We start from the raw sequence: 17644 nt of genomic DNA on the forward strand, positions 1-17644 counted from the left end.
TAATTTCAATTTTACTCTAGCTCGACTCTTTTTACAGTCCTCCTGGATAACACAATATATATTTTTCATCCATCCCTTCAAAGTGTGTGAATTATGTATATGTGATAGTTAGTTTAATTTCATGCCACGTGGAACAATTTTTTGAGTCTATCAATTCATAATGTTGGGCCTTTATAAGCTTCATTGATCTGTATATTATAATGCATTGAGATAATTATTAATATTTTTTATTAGAAAGGCTATTTATTTATGAAAATAAACAAACTAAGTTAGTTGGCACTTTTTTTTATTTTTATTAAAAGAGAATAATTTTTATTTAAAAAGAAGAGAGATTATCAGGCAAACCTATCTGAAGCAATTTTATCACAAAAACTCCCTTACTTTATCAAGCTCGTTACCTCAACAAACCTTTATGAATCAAAGTGCCATGACTAACTTACCAAGTGCCGTTGGGCCACATGAATTATCAAATTTGAAATCCAACAGCATAAACTTGTAGATTACTTGGAAAAACTCAGATTCAAGAAGAAAAAAAGAAAAAAAAAATTCTTTTTGAGCTTGATCGTAATTGTTGAAAATGGATGACTACCGAACTCGTTAAAACTAAATTTGAACGGTGACTCGCAAAGTTTTCAACATGATATATAGCTAAAAGTATGATCCACCCAACTCCAAACTCCCTAGCATTTTACACAAGGTCAAAGATTCAAGTTGACATATTAAAATATTTGATAATTGAGGGAGGCATGTCAAATATAGCTAGCTCTTCAGTAATGTAATCTAAAAATTGTAGCGGTTTTTTTCCCCCTCATGCACGGTAATTGAAGTAGTTCGTTCATATTATAGACATATAGTGCGTCTTTGATATAATTTTCCTTAAAACTTAAGCATGATGAGGAGATTAAAATAACTAAAATATAATAAATGGATTTAGATCATAAACTAAAACTAGAAATTTAAAGCAAAAATTATCCAAACATTCACGAAGCTATTTTAAGAGTACTTAAGGAATCTTGTCTGTAGGGAAAAGTTTAACGGATAAAAGAAGGAGATCTGATAGATTGACTTTGGCAACACTCTAAAGTTAAGCTTGACCAACTGTTGGTCCAACTTAACTTCCAGACCATCTGTCTTTAATGTATATTTTTCTCAATTTCTCATCACCTAATCAACAACCCATATACGTGCTTTTATCGTTATTTTTTTCTATATAAACGACCTTCAGAGCTTTCATGTTTTTGTACCCAAACATTTTGTTGTTCAACAATCTTGTCTCTCATCATCTTCGCCAGAGAGACCGATAGAGATAAAGAAGGATGGGTGCACCTTCTTCATCACAAGTTCCTATTAGAGCTTTGATCTTTTTATTGGGTGCTTTGTGGCTCTTCCCTGGGTTCATTGATGCAGGAATAACAAGACACTACAAATTTGATGTACGTGTTGCATGCATGGCCTATATATATATATATATATATATATATATATATATTTTTTTTTTATTCGTGTTTTTATAAATTAATGAATAATGGGTGTTTTCATGTCTCTCTGTTATTATTATTATTTTTTTTTTGCAGATTAAGCTGAAGAACTTCACCCGTTTGTGTAGTACTAAGAGCATCGTGACCGTAAATGATCAGTTTCCGGGACCTCAGATTGTGGCAAGGGAAGGAGACCAGGTGATTGTTAAGGTGGTTAACCATGTTCAGAACAATATCTCTATCCATTGGTATGGAACTCTCATCTTATTCCCCCATCATTTTAAATTAGTCTTGTTGCTCAAATTTGAGCTAATTAATATTTCTAGATGAAAAAATTACATTTTTTGTTTGATTTTTTGGTTTTTTGGTCTTGATATGGTAAACTGGACTTGAATCCATGGCCTAGCTCAAAGTTTCATTGCAATACTCAGGGGTGGAGTCAGGATTTTCTTTTAGTGGGAGTAAACTACTTAGGTTTTTGGTTAGAAGTGGAAGAAAATGATATTCAGAGAAGGGTAAATGGGGCATGTAATTCGTTGAAAGTATAGCGGTATCTCAAAGTTCTGTGTGAGGGTGGGGATTGCCCCCACTGACTCCTTATATGGGTCTAGAGACTAATGAGAAAACACATGATCCCAGCTATTAAAACATAAAATCCAATGGTAATGGGATTTATCCTTGGGAGAATTAAATAACATCATGATATGTATTATAACTCCTGATCATTTGATATCTATTATAAAAGGCTCATGTCGAATTTACCCCTTTTTTCACATAGTGAAAAAGCAAGCATATTGGGATGCTGTTAGTAAAAGTTGGTGTGGCAAAAGAAGCTCGCTTTTTTTCCCCATAAATGGTGAACAATGTAATTACAGGCATGGAGTTCGACAACTTCAGAGTGGATGGGCAGATGGACCAGCCTATGTGACTCAATGCCCAATACATACTGGCCAGACCTACGTCTACAACTTCACTATTGTGAATCAGAGAGGGACTCTATGGTGGCATGCCCACATATCATGGTTGAGATCAACTATTTATGGACCCATCATCATCCTCCCTAAACTCGGTGTTCCTTACCCATTCGCTAAACCATTCAAGGAAATCCCAATTATCTTTGGTAAGTAACAATTATCAAGATCAAATGATTGAATTATGTCACTTTTTTCTCTTACATATCTACATTTTACAAGCTACATTTTTGTTTATATATAAATACAAATCCAGGAGAGTGGTTTAAGGCAGATCCTGAGGCAATTATCAGCCAGGCTTTGCAGACAGGAGGAGGCCCAAACGTCTCTGATGCCTACACCATTAATGGACTTCCTGGGCCATTGTACAACTGCTCAGCAAAAGGTAACATTGCTAATGAGGGCGCTTTATATTTATTTATTTTTTATCCATATAATAAGAAGAAAAAGCCCACCTAGTAAAGCTATCAATATTGGGCCTGTAGAGGGTTGAAACCCCACTCCTATGCCTCAAATATGTCCCCTTAGATCTGTATCTCAATTAATCTACTTTTATTGCATTTATTGATAGATCTATGGGGAAAGATTTGAGATTTTGGAATTGGGTTTCAGCACTCCTCCATGGGTGTATACGATTTGGACTCAATGTATAAATCTTAGACATCGTCTTTAAATTTAGCGTTTGGTGGGTTGTAAAAAATGTTGGTGTGGCAATGTAAGATTTTCATTGTTATTCCTAGTTTTGACATATGGGGTGGCCTCCCACACAGATACGTTCAAGCTGAAGGTGAAGCCCGGAAAGACATATCTCCTACGATTGATCAACGCTGCACTCAATGACGAGCTTTTCTTCAGCATTGCAAACCACACATTTACTGTAGTCGATGCCGACGCTGTTTACATTAAACCTTTTGAAACAAAGACACTTCTCATCACTCCAGGACAAACCACCAATGTCCTTCTCAAAACTAAACCTCGCTTCCCCAATGCCACATTCCTTATGTTAGCAAGACTATATGCCACTGGCCTTGGCACATTCGACAATTCCACCACTGCTGCCATCCTCGAATATGAACCACCCTCTCATTCCTCTTTCACCAATTCAATTAAGAAACTCAAACTCTTCAAACCACGCCTTCCTCCTCTTAATGATACTTCATTCGCCACGAATTTCACAAAAAAGTTCCGTAGCTTGGCCACTACCCAATTCCCCGCTAATGTCCCACAAACTGTCGATAAAAGATTCTTCTTCACAGTGGGATTGGGAACAAACCCTTGTCCTACAAACCAAACATGCCAAGGGCCCAATGGAACTATGTTCTCAGCTTCTATAAACAATGTCTCCTTTGCTATGCCAACCATAGCGCTCATGCAATCTTATTTCTTGGGAAAATCTTTGGGTGTCTACACAACTGATTTGCCTGCCAACCCAATTATTCCATTCAACTACACTGGAATACCTCCAAATAACACTATGGTGAGTACTGGGACAAAAGTGGTGGTATTGCCCTTCAACACAAGTGTTGAGCTGGTGATGCAGGACACAAGCATACTTGGCACCGAGAGCCACCCTCTTCACCTTCATGGCTTCAACTTCTTCGTAGTGGGGCAAGGATTTGGAAACTATAATCCCAATACGGATCCTGCAAATTTCAATCTTGTCGACCCTGTTGAGAGGAACACCGTTGGTGTGCCATCCGGTGGATGGGTTGCTATTCGATTCCTCGCTGACAACCCAGGTGTGTACTATATCATTTCAACTATTATATATGCTTATATGCTTGGTAATCAAGTTTGGATATGGCAATTGTTTGATGGAGTTACGGTTATTTGGATAAAAAGTTTCAAGAGTTTTCCAAACTAATGGTCATTTAAAAAAAACAAATCATCAATTTTGCTGATTAACCGATTTATCTTTGTTTGTTAGAGCAGACACCTTTCTGTCAAAAAAATTCCCAAATTTGTGACTATGGTTATAACTGGGTCCATATTTCTATATCTTATGCAAATTATTGCCAGCAAGAATGATTGGACTTTCCAGCGAACCATGAAGATGAATTATTGATATTCTTATGACAATTGCATGTCCTTTCTTTAAAGGACAATACAATTACTGGTAGGTGATAGAGGTAATTCCTTGGAGATAATGTACATGAGATTCACTCTATCATTGTAATAATAATGCATCTCATAACATATCCTATGGATTTAGTTGAGCATCAATTAAGATTAATTCCTTGGATTACATTAGATTAATTGATAATATTTCTGTCAAAATTTTAAAACTCGACTCAAATGTCTACCAAGTAGAGTCAAGCCAACAACTTGTGAGTCAGATCAGATGAGTCAAATAAAAAATGTTTTAATTTTTTTTTATTTAATCTAGTTTGTAACTTAACTCAGTGCATATTTTAGCTGACTCAATCAAATTTCAGAGTTGACTCAATGATTTGTCAAGTTAATTCCATTAGTTGGTTTCATCAAATTTTGGTGCCAAATCACCTTGAAATACTATGCTTTCTATATTAGTGATCCATTGTTGAATTTATATAAATGTAGGACTAATGTAAAAAAGTTTAAAATATGACAATATATATAAGTGGGCTAATTGTATTATTTTGTAAATGATGACAGGTGTATGGTTTATGCATTGCCACCTGGAAATCCACACAAGCTGGGGCTTGAAAATGGCTTGGGTCGTCTTGGATGGGGAGCTCCCCAATCAGAAGCTGCCACCTCCGCCATCTGATCTACCCAAGTGTTGACTTCCAGATTCAACTAGTTTGATAGGAAGCTATCTTTCGTGATTTTTTTAACTTATTATTTTCCTTTATTATGTTTTGTTTCATTTTTTAATTTCCTTTCCCCTACCAGAAAAAAGGAGTAGCAAAGAAGCATTTTAACCAATTGCAATTGATGATTGTTTTGTTTGGTTGACCTTTTAATACCAACCCCTCCATTGAGGATGAAAAGAGTTCTCGAGAATGTTTTGTAATAATGTGAATTCAATATTTAACGGGGGTCTCAATAATAATATGATGTCACTTCCATTAAACTTTATTTATGACGTTTTTAAAAATTGGTTTTTGAATAGAGTCCGGCTCTCCCACGGTCGTTCGTGGGAAAGTAGTATGCGAACTACTGTTATTGCCGTTCGATTTCGTAACTACAAATCTCAAGATAATTGCCACGTCAGCCACTTACCACGTCAGTCTCCTCCTCCTCCTTCTCCTACGCACTCCAACTAAGAAAACCCAAATTGCTAGGGTTTCTCTTCCAAAATTGAATCAGCAACCAACCTTTCTTCTCTATAACGTGGATCAAGCTCTGATGAATGAAAAATCAAGCTTCGAAGATAGAAACTAACGAAGCCCATGCCATCAGAAATCAAGATTCTATCTTTGTCTGTTTCGATACATGATTCCGAACAAAAACACTACTGGTAACTTGAAATCTTCTTCTTCTTGCTAAGTCCAATGAACCTTCTATTTAGTTTCTCTTATTTTCTCTCTAAGTCTCCATGTTCTGAGTTTCTTTTTTTGGTAATTGGATTTTTCTTGCTCTCATGATCTTGGGTGTTTTGGTTCTGATTTTGAATTTTGGACAGATTTAAGAGATTTTGATGTTTGGTTTTGGATTTATTCCTAAAATAGCTAACAGTGAGAGACCCATTTCTCTTTTTTACTGTCTCTAATTAATTTGATCCACTGGATGTTTGAAGAAAATCCCCAAAGGGATTTCTTGTTAAGCATGTGATTCTTGGAAAGCCATACTCTGTTATCCTCCTATTGATTTGTTTGGCCTTATATGTGTGTGTGTAGGCACACTACTTGTTGGGTCTACGTAGATATTGGTGGAATGGGGGTCTTTGCATCCTCTAGTGTGATTGCCCAAGTCCAGAAAATATGTCTAATTGTCACTACATAGACTCATTGCTTTCACCTATCCCATAGTTCGTAAAATTCCTAAGTGTTAATGTGCCTTCTCATCAGTACTTTAAGTTGAATCTGAAATGATTGGTTTGACTACATTGTTGTAATAACATTTCCAACTCATGGGGATTTGACTAAGTTTGTGAATTGTACCAAACTAGCTTGGAAAACTCTTGGGGTTAATTGTTGTGATTTGAGATTCATCAAAGTTAATTTGTAATTAGGATTTGTTGTTAATTTTGTAGTTTAGAAGAATAAAAAGTTTGATAAACATGATTCATATATATATATGGGAGCGGTTCAGCAGCCCCATTATGGTGCCCCACATGGTGCCACGCATTTTTAAAAACATGGGTTACAAGCTTTGGAATGAGCTGATTTTTTGTGAGGATGATCTCTATGATGAGGAGATCATCCTCACCAAAAATCAGCTCATTCCAAAACTTCTAACCCCATCAAAAGTGATTTACAACAATTGGATGGTCCACGATTCTTCAACTTGTAAACTTGGGTTAGAAGTTTCAAAATGAACTGATTTTTGGTGAGGATGATCTCTTCACCATAGAGATCATCCTAAAAAAAAATCAGCCTATTCCAAAACTTGTAACTCCATCATAAGTAATTTACAAAAAATGTGTGGCACCATAAGGGGCTGCCGAACCGCTCCCTATATATATATATATTTTTTTTTGCTAAGTAGATCAATTGTATTAAAATAAACCAATCGGTTGAGGTAACCGATGTCCAACCTTTTTATACATATCATTGGCAACCTTTGTTAACCAAACTTTGTTATACATATCCATCACTGGGGTCTATAGGTTTCAAAGGTTGGGCAAGTAACAAGTTTTCTGATATTTAGTAAATGAATTCTGATGAACTTATGCCACAGTGATCATTCCAAAGGTTGGACATGGGTTTTGTATGTTATTGCAACTCAAACCACATTGAACTTGATCCAATGGTACTTTCATATGACCTAAACAAGAAGAACTAGAGGGTAGTTGGTGGCTTGCTGCGTCTTATCCTTAGAACCTTGAAATATGTCTAAGATGTTAAACGAATTTGATGACATCCCACAGATTGTGCTGGGTTTATGTGGGGGAGGTTTACGGATCTACAAGTACATGGGGTTCCATTTGTAGGTGAAGTTGGATGATGTTTGGGGGCATGTAGGATCACCCTTGGTGCTTCAGTCGCCACTTCAATGTGATTAGATTTGCCCGTGATAAGAAAGAGGGTGGTAAGTTTACTTGAAGCAATGTGCAATTTGCAGATTTTTTTAGAGACATGAGTTTTTGGATCTACCTTTGAGAGGGGCATCCATCACTTGAGGACAAGATTGGGCAATTATGGATGAGGATGCTTTGAACCTATGGGGAAATGACTGAAACTTAGATTTCGAGGACATTAGCTAGAAACAGAAGTTGAGGTTAAAAACTTCTCACTAAGGGTAATTGATGCATCATCGCCACTGTCAAACGGTGGTGTGTCCATCTTACAGAGATAAATGAACCAAGGAAGATAAACTGATGGGTATTCAATAGTTTGGCCATCATTAAATTGCAATTCAACAGCAGTATTAATGCCCTATGGTTTGATCTTCCAGGATTTAATGAATTCTGTCATAGATCCAAAAAGATTGTCTTTTAAAGGCTCCGTTGGGTAAATTATAATTTATTGCTTTCTAGTTCTACGATATTTCCTTGGATGAATTAAACCTTTTTTTTTTGACAGATACGTTACAATATTGTTTACTCAGGTCACAGAGAATGGAAAGCAGGAACGCCATCTGGTTGCAACGGTGGGCAAGTTCAGTGTGATATGGAACTTCCAGCAGGTGAAGAACAGTTCACATGAATGCTACCAAAACTAGGATGGCCTGAAGTGCTGCTACTGCTACAAGATCGTCCTCAAAGAAGAATCTATTGTTGACAGTCGCTTTATGCATGAAAAGTTTGTTGTCAGCGAGTCTCCTGAAGCACCACTGGTGGTCGTGACTCCAATGAAAGTCAGCTCCTTCAGCATATCCAGTAGACACTGAATAGCCTTTGTTATGTTTTTATTCTTGATTGCATTTAGACAGACAACTGTATTCTAGACTGTTGGTTATTAACTTCTTCTAATGATTTAAGTTTTAAAGATGGGAGGTTTATTTGGTTGAAACATCATGATTGATTGGCAACTTCTCATTTGCTGCTAATGGTTGTTTTTCTAGTATTACATTTTTTTTGTTTTTTTAAGTTTAAAATCTCCAATAATCTAAATATAGATGAGCCATTCAAGTACTTGAGAAAAGGAAGATTCTCAGAGTATCGCCATGATCTAATCTTGATAGGGATCGATGTCTACATGCTGGGAAAGCCACCTGTCTTTCTTCAAGTTAATGAAGCCTTGCCCAGGCATGAAATTGTTCAAATAATGAAGCCTGCTTTTTATGCTTGAATCACTCGATGAGTTCATGAATCAATTTAATATCAGAAAAAGAGTGTATTATGCTGATGCTTTGTGTCTAGTGCATCAATTTGGTGATCCAGTCGACTGAGCGCCTCACCAAGGTTTAAATAATGTCCTAGTGCGACGTCCCATTCAGTATAATATCAAGATGATCTCTAGTGAAACACTCCCTAGACATTTGCTAACATGCAATGTTTCAAGATCGTCGTTTCCTTGTATTGGATGAAATTGGAATATCATGGCCAAAATATTGAGACAGTACAAAAATTTCAAGGGAAAATTACTTAAAAGACCTTGATGGATGTTTTTTTTCTTCTAAGTAATCCTTAATTTTTTAGTGGTATCTTAATACTTTATTTAATTAAAAAATTATTTCTTAGTGGTCCCTAAACCTCACCTCTCGTTATAATGATTTTGAAATACCAAAACTACCATTTTTCTCATCTTTTTCACATCTTAATTAGGTTTTTCAACAGCAATTGCAATCATTTCCAATAAAATTTTTTTTACAATGAATGACAAATGGAGAATGATATACTCTTAATTTTAAATATTGGAATGTATTTTTTTATATTTATATCGACAATTTATATATAAAAAAATAATAAAGTACAAAAATTGAGATTCTAATTTTTGTTATGCTCACGTTGTAACTTTTAATTCAAATGTCTATTTCGCAACTATGATATATATATATATTCAAGGACATTTATCCAATATTGTAGTACACAAAAAATAATAAATAAAAAAAATCTGCATCACATTTATAATCACATGCTAAAATATACTGCATTTATTTAAGATCTACATGAGAAATAAAAAAAATTGAGAAACCTGCAGAAAGTGGAGTTATAACATTTAAGTGACTTATGAATGATAGTGACCACTGTTAAATCATAACAATACCAAGCCATAATCTCACATTAATCAACATGGTCTATCTTATCTGAAATACCCTAAGTAATATAAATAAAAAATAAATAAAAATACTCCAAGTAATTCCAAATAAGTTAATAAAATGATATTACAATCTCTTTCAAAACTAGAAAAACTAAACAAATGATTGAATGCCTTCCTCGATTTCTCTGCACATCCAATAAATTTTTGTGATTCTCCAACCATACACTTGTAGAGATCCACTATTATTTTATTATTAAACACTACTTTACTAAACACCTTTTGCTTCCCAACTTCTTATAACCTGCAAATCTTCTATAACTCTTCAGAATCAGCTCCCATGTATGTCCACAATCTACACCATAAAAAAACGTCAATTTAAAAGGAAATTTTGTGCGTTATTAAAACAATCAATACCTGATATTGATTACATACCAACAAAAAAGATGATTAATTCCTTAGTTATTAAGATCAATGAACACATTGTCACGAGATTGATTTGGATTCACCGCATGATCTGGATTAGTGGATGTCTCATCATGTCGTGTTGTACAAACATTATTGCCAACCACGAAGGATTCCTATACGACCATTCATTTTCAGTATATTTTTTTAAATTAACAATATGATTTAAAGTGTCAAAAATTGAAGTAAATTTTAGTACCTGACTTAAATAAGAAAGTCGAAAATCGGATGCATCTGATGATGGTTGGATAACATCCATGTAACAGCCCTATAAAATTAATTTATCAAAAGGTCAAATTAAACATAATAATGAATGAAATCAAATGAATAGGATCACTTATTTAAAGTAGAAAATTTACTTACTTGACTTAAATTATATAACTCTCTGTCATTATTTCCCAAAAGATATGGACTTGATATATGAATGGAACCTCCAATTGAACTTTTTGAGGTCTGTGAACTACATGGACCAATAATATAAATTATCAAAATATATTTAATCTTTACTGTGTGTATAATTATTCATGAAGTAATAAATAATGTTAAAGGATACCTGACTGTATGGCCTGACTTTCTTTGTATTTTTTTATTGGCATTCGTCTTTCTCTTTGATAACTTATCAACCCATGATAGTAATCTCTTAGGTCGCCCCTTATGCTTCACAACAGGTGGATCAAGTAATGGCTTCTGATTTTTTAAATGGGTTTCTGAACTTATTAAACTTGTTTCACCATTATGTTTTCTTTCAATACTTTTATTGGGCTCCTTAGGGTTGATTGTTACATTTTTCAATGCAACTTCAATATCTCTTAATGTATTATGTAGGCCATGCATCGCCACCTTATACACTTCAGTAGATATAGAAGCCTTAGTCGCGATATTGATCGCTTCTTGAGAAAGTTTGCGATATCTAATTGCAGTAGCGTCATGAACATTGTCTTGAATTTCTTCACCTTTATTGAACACCATAGATCCAGACTTCGCATCTCTTGTCCACCTTTTTAATATATAACGAGCTAGAAGAATTTGAACATCTTCAACTACAAAAATCTTCAAGATGTGTCTACATAGATAACCTGCAAATTCAAACAACTGGCAACTACAGGTAGCACTTGTGTCAGAAGAGTCATATGTAATAGTACGGATCAATTGCTCATGTCCCTCCATCCACAAATAATATATGCTTCTTGTTCCAATTACCTTAACTTTTCTATGACGATAAGAAAATGCTTGAAATAGTTGTTCTTGAAACTTCTGAAAGATTATTCTTGTGTAGACTCTTGCTGCTTCCTTCTCAATTTTCGTGGAAAATCTTAAAACTGGCATTTTATAAGTAGTATCATAATCTTCATTATTTTCTGCCTCTCGCCTATCCAAAACAGCTTTTTCATATTGATTAACAAACTCAAATAAATGCATACCTTTTTTTAGGTATTTATCAAAATAAGAATTTATGCTTTCACTTCGTTGGGTCGTATACATAGCTGCACAAAATATGTCACGGGTGTAAACTGATGCCCATTTTTCTCGTTTTTCGAATAACTTTGTCAACCACTTATTCTCTCTTAAGTTATACCTCTCAATCATTTGTGCCCAGTTAATCTCAAACTCTTCAACTGTTTCATTTCCATACAAACAATTATTGAACTCACGGGAAAAATCTTTATACGAATTAATTGTATGAGGTATATTTTTCAATGCATTTCTGTTTATATGCCACAAGCAAAATCTATGTCGGACGTCTGGTAAAATCTGATCAATAGCTCCACCAATAGCTGATTCTTGATCAGTAAGAATTACATTAGGTTGTTTTCCATTCATTGCCATCATCCATGATTTCATCACCCATACAAAAGATTCCTCCGTTTCAGAATAAAGTAATGCACCACCAAATAATATTGTTTGATAATGATGATTGACGCCTACAATTGGTTCAAACGGCATACCATACATATTCGTTCCATATGTGGGGTCAAAACATACAACATCTCCAAAGTAGTGGTAATCCATTCTCGACCTAGCATCAGCTCAAAAAAAATTTGTCATGTGACCCTCTGAGTCAACTTGAATGGAATAAAAAAATGAAGGATTCTCCATTTGTTGACGTTGAAGATAATCAAGTACAGCTTGAGCATCACCTTTTTCTAATTTCCCTTGACGTTTTGTACTCAAATAATTATTTGCATCTTTTCTTGTAAAACCAATGTTACGAACTCCTCCAGCTTCCGCAGCCATGTAATCCATCATAAGGCTTGTTCTAATTCCTGCTAGACGCATATTCTCAATAGTTTTTCCTTGACTTTCACTTATTTTTCGTTGAGATCTAAGCATATGTCTTTTACTTGGAGTCACAAGGTTATGGTTATGCTCTTCTACAACATGGGTCACAACCCATTTATCTTCCTTTCTCTTTCTTATAGCCATCATTGCCTTACAACCCGTCCTTAAATCAGCATAATTCCTTTTTCTTTTTTCAAAAGGTTTGGATCTAGGATCTCGCTTCCCTTCAAGGGAACAACAATAAATACGACCAATCACATCCTTGGTACGTTGAGATTTACTTGATGTATTTTTTCGAATACTGAATCCCATTTTACCTGCATAAGTATTATAGAAATTGTATGCATCTTCTTGAGACTCAAACTCCATTCCAACGCATGGACAAAACCCATTCATGTCATCTTCAACTAGTATTCGTGCATCACGAATAACATTATCATTTAACTCATCTTCATTATCTAAATTTTCTTCTTGAATCTTTTTTCCGTCTCCTTCAATTGTATTATCATTTCCTTCAATGCCTTCACCATAACTATAAATGTAAAGTTTTTCATAGTCATCGTCTTTTTGTATATATGTCTCCTTACCCCCATCATTTTCAAATTCCATTTGGAAATCTATATGAAAAAACGTCAAAATATTACTAGTAAAATTGGTGGAATAAAATACAAAAAAAAAATTAAAAACAAAATAAATAAAGACACAATGCCCCTCATTTATGAGTAAAAAATGGCAATTAAAAATAACCCATACCATCAAAATCCAACCTCCACCCAATGCCAAATAATCAAAAAATACCAAGACTCAATCAATGGCACATACGGCCTTTACAAACCAAACCAGGCAAGGGAACTGCATCTCTTAAGGTATAACTTGTGAGAGTTGTTTTTCCTTTTTCTTCTTCTTCTTTTGAGAGGAAAAGGTAAGGGGGTTCGATTCATTTAGGACTTTATGAAGAGTGAATTTTCAGAGAAGCCGAAAGGGAGGAAAGCAAAATTCAGGAAATTCTAGGAAGCTAAACATGATGAAGACCTTTGACAAGTGTAAAAAAAAATGATTAATTTATAATCTGTGTAATTGTGTTTCTTTTCAAAATAGATTGATAGGTTAAGTCAAAACCAAGGTGGGATTTCGAGTTTTGTTGTGTTTACGAACAAGAAACTACAAATGCTTCCCATCTACACCTGTTTTTAAGGAGAGCAACCAAACAGAACTCTAATCAAAGGTTCATAACCTGTTAAATGAACCCAAAATAAGGGGGTGTTTTTAAAAAAATAAAAAAGGACCCAAAGCTCAGCCCCAACAAGCCCAACCCAAACTAAACATTATGGCCAAGTTCAGGTTTGGAAAATTAATGTTGAGCCGGCCCAATAGAGCTAATATCATAATAGTTTGAATCAGATGTTAATTTGAATTCAAGATTCAAATCCTTAAATCATACAATGAAGAATTCAAACTCATGGCGTCATATTCTGATTCTAAAAAGGGTACCTTCCAGTTCATTAGAAAAAAAAAAAAAAAAAAAAAAAAAAAAAAAAAAAAAAAAAAGGTAAACTATCCCTAAAACAATAATCCTTGCTTTATCCTCCCAAAAGTGCCAAGCACAAATTACATTTTCTCAAATTTCAACTAGATTGGAAAGATCTCTCCACTTTGCATGGCCTTTGACTGTTTTTGCTTAAACTAAAAAACCATTTCCTTTAAGAGCTTCCTCAACTAAATTGGATGCTCATTTGCCCTTGTCCAACCTCATGCCCTTGCAAACCTTCTTAAGAAAAGTCCCAATAGCACGAGAAAATTGTTATCACCCTAAAACTCAATGTCAATGACTACAAAATTTTGTGAATTTGCACGAGCAAAGAATGGTGTTCTAATATCAAATCACATAAAGGAAGCAGAGCACATTTCCCCCAACCATTTCATCCACTGATTATTTAAAGTGCTTTAGAACTCCTTCAGTCACATTAACCTAAATATTAACCTAATAAATTGAGATCTTCTAGGTGTTAGGTTTATAAACTCCGCCTATGTAGTGTTCTTTTTACACTACATTGCCAGTCCCGAGCACATATAAAGGAGGAGGGTTGTGTCAAGTCGGCAGTCAGTGTAAAAGTCTCCCACCCCCTAATATGATTACATGAATCATGATCAGAAATTTCATTCCATTCATGATTGACCTCGAAGAATAGACAACCATGTTGATGAGATCATAACCTGCAAATTCTCCTTCTCAAAAGCTAACTAATATACCACTCCATATAAGTAAAGAAACGAACATCTATCAGGTATACATGATGGGAATAAGTTGACACAAATCATGGAATCACAAATAACCTTAACTGGCTTCAAAGCTAACGACATGCCCAAGAATATTCTGCTTCATAACAACTGGAAAACCCTATACTATGCTTGCATCAAGGCAACACTCTTGTTTTAGAGACCCAAGAATTGGGTTGGTCCAGTCCAAAAACTAACTCTACCCAAACTGCCACTAATGCTATCCTTTAGCCAATTATAGAAATCAAGCTCCAAACTTGACCTTTAGTATCTAGGTCTAAAGAAAAATTTTAAAAAGACAATTCCAAGTTTTGATTGAATTAATGAAATGTTACCAAAAGATTATCTAGTTATTTAGTAGATTAATGTTTAGTAGAACTTCCAGTGAAAATTTCAAAGGCACTTCCCTTTTATTTGGGAGCTTCTTTTGGGATTTTCTTCAAACATCCAGTGGATCAAATTAACTAGAGACAGTAAAAACGAGAAATGGGTCTCTCACTGTTAGCTATTTTAGGAATAAATCCAAAACCAAACATCAAAATCTCTTAAATCTGCCCAAAATTCAAAATCAGAACCAAAACATCCAAGATCATGAGAGCAAGAAAAATCCAATTATCAAAAAAAGAAACTCAGAACATGGAGACTTAGAAAGAAAATAAGAGAAACTAAATAGAAGGTTCATTGGACTTAGCAAGAAGAAGAAGATTTCAAGTTACCAATAGTGTTTTTGTTCGGAATCATGTATCGAAACAGACAAAGATAGAATCTTGATTTCTGATGGCATGGGCTTCGTTAGTTTCTATCTTCGAAGCTTGATTTTTCATTCATCAGAGCTTGATCCACGTTACAGAGAAGAAGGGTTGGTTGCTGATACGATTTTGGAAGAGAAACCCTAGCAATTTGGGTTTTCTTAGTTGGAGTGCGTAGGAGAAGGAGGAGGAGAATGACGTGGTAAGTGGCTGACGTGGCAATTATCTTGAGATTTGTAGTTACGAAATCGAACGGCAATAATAGTAGTTCGCATACTACTTTCCCACGAACGACCGTGGGAGAGTCGGACTCTTTTGAATATTGGCTGGGAAGTATGTCAGTATATATATATATTTTTAAGGTTAGAAAAAGACAAATTAAAGATATGAAATCAAATAGTCTATGTAATATAAAATAAAGGAAAAATGACCATTCAATTTGTATTTTTTAGAAAATTTATTGAATTAAAGGCTGATTATAGATAATTTGAGGCCGACTTTTTAGAACATTGTGTTTTCAAAAACTTTTTCAAATATTATTTGATGAAATACCTAAAATACCCTTGTAAAACATTATTCAAAGCTTTGAAGAAATTGTCTCTTACTCATTTATGATATACTCCACTTTTGGTACTGTAGGCGTCACAATTTTAAATTGATCCTTATGTGCTTCACAAATTAAAAAAAAAAATAGTCCTTAGAAGTTATAAATGGATCACAAATTTAAATTAGGCCATTAATAGGGAGCGAGCCTCATAAAACTTCAATTTTGGGTTTTCACAAATAAAATCCATAGTCTAGTAAGTCTAAGTGATCTACATATTAAGTATTGTACCCTACACCCAAATAAATGAGTTTGGCCCACCAATAGTCCATAGAATCTTTTAAATCAGATTTGAACAAATTTAGCCTTTAAACAAATCAATCAAAACTCTTTAAGTTATGGCATGATTGGAAAGTTAAACTAGCTTTTACTATATAAATATCAAAGTTTTCCTCATTGGTAAGGGGGATCACTTTCTCTTAAAAGATAAAAGCTCTTAAGCTCTCCTTTAGAGATGAAACAAAGTTCTTCAAGAGAAACTTGAGTCCTGTTCTTTTGAATTACAAACGCTAATTTTTTTTTTTTTTAAGTAAGGGGGGCTGTTTTTTTTTTTTAAATACTTTTTTGGCTTTTATGCCAACAAAGTCAGATAAATAATGTTCGTTTGAACTTATTTGGCTCCCGTGGATTTCAATTGAAGCCTAAAAGTAGCTCTTAAAATAAATCATCCAAGAGGGACTTTTTCAAATGACTTTTGTGGGAAGTCAAAAACGTAAAACGATTCAAGTGTAATTACCAAAATACCCTTCATCTTTAATCAAATTTTCAAACAAACTTAACATTAAAAAATGAAATGAGATTATTAAAATACACTTCAAATTCCAAAAGACCCTTCATTTTTACCAAAATACCCTTCATCTTTAATCAAAATTACAATCAAACTTAACCTTAAAAAATAAAATGAAATTACCAAAATACCATTTATCTTTAATTAAATTTTCAACCAAATTTAACTTTAAAAAATAAAAAAGAATTATCAAAATACCCTTCATCTTTATCAAAATATCTTCTATCTTCAAAAATACCCTTCATCTTTAATCAAATTTAACCTTAAAAAATAAAAGGGAATTGCCAAAATACCATACATTTTCCAAAATACCCTTCATCTTTAATCAAATTCTCAACTAAACTTAACTTTTAAAAATAAAAGAGAATTACCAAAATACCCTTCATCTTTACCAACACATCTTTCATTTTTACCAAAATACCCTTCATCTTTACTAAAATACCCTTCATCTTTAATCAAATGTCCAACCAAACTTAATCTTAAAAATAAAAAAAATTATTAAAAGTTAAGTTACAGTTCAACAACCATCATCCTCTAATAAGCTACAGTTCAAGTACTCAAAATCTCAAAAATACCCATAATATAGAGAGAATTTATTTTCATAATTATTTATTAATATTCGGCAATTATTCGGTGAAGGATCAATTCCGTTGATTTAAATTGAAGTTTCCAAAAATGAAAATTTTGGAAAATTCGGAGATTATGCAAATTATATTTTCGGATTTCTTTCCAATTAAAACACATCCT

The 17644-nt window shown here is 34.0% G+C and overlaps 1 protein-coding gene, 1 long non-coding RNA gene and 1 pseudogene across 3 annotated transcripts; 2 read left to right on the forward strand and 1 right to left on the reverse strand.

Annotated features, from left to right (window-relative positions):
* The first annotated feature begins 1257 nt into the window (after positions 1-1257).
* Positions 1258-5458, forward strand: LOC147384538 (laccase-17-like). Its single transcript, XM_086425595.1, has 6 exons — positions 1258-1433; positions 1575-1726; positions 2354-2598; positions 2706-2834; positions 3220-4188; positions 5084-5458. Exons 1-6 carry the CDS (start codon positions 1317-1319, stop codon positions 5212-5214), a joined length of 1743 nt encoding a protein of 580 aa, XP_086281721.1. The 5' UTR covers positions 1258-1316; the 3' UTR covers positions 5215-5458.
* Positions 5459-5544: 86 nt separating this feature from the next.
* LOC147384539 (uncharacterized) lies at positions 5545-8552 on the forward strand. Its single transcript, XR_015172413.1, has 2 exons — positions 5545-5891; positions 8144-8552. It is a non-coding gene; the product is annotated as an uncharacterized LOC147384539 (long non-coding RNA).
* A 1250-nt stretch (positions 8553-9802) lies between these two features.
* LOC147384540 (protein FAR1-RELATED SEQUENCE 5-like) lies at positions 9803-15815 on the reverse strand (annotated as a pseudogene). The gene is made up of 6 exons (XR_015173104.1): positions 15474-15815; positions 10754-13097; positions 10564-10660; positions 10400-10468; positions 10171-10316; positions 9803-10090 (listed from the first exon to the last, which is right to left on the reverse strand). The product of XR_015173104.1 is annotated as a protein FAR1-RELATED SEQUENCE 5-like (transcript).
* Between the last annotated feature and the right edge of the window lie 1829 nt (positions 15816-17644).

The sequence above is a fragment of the Akebia trifoliata genome, chromosome 15, assembly GCF_017979445.1.
Source record: "Akebia trifoliata isolate Shusen 1 chromosome 15, ASM1797944v1, whole genome shotgun sequence".
NCBI lineage: Eukaryota > Viridiplantae > Streptophyta > Magnoliopsida > Ranunculales > Lardizabalaceae > Akebia > Akebia trifoliata.

Excerpts from the sequence above, each read along its gene's own strand:
- LOC147384538 (XM_086425595.1), top strand. The coding sequence starts at position 1,317 with ATGGGTGCACCTTCTTCATCACAAGTTCCTATTAGAGCTTTGATCTTT. Across the intron at positions 2,599-2,705 it reads GGAAATCCCAATTATCTTTG|GAGAGTGGTTTAAGGCAGAT; the intron begins GTAAGTAACAAT and ends ATACAAATCCAG. Across the intron at positions 2,835-3,219 it reads GTACAACTGCTCAGCAAAAG|ATACGTTCAAGCTGAAGGTG; the intron begins GTAACATTGCTA and ends CCTCCCACACAG.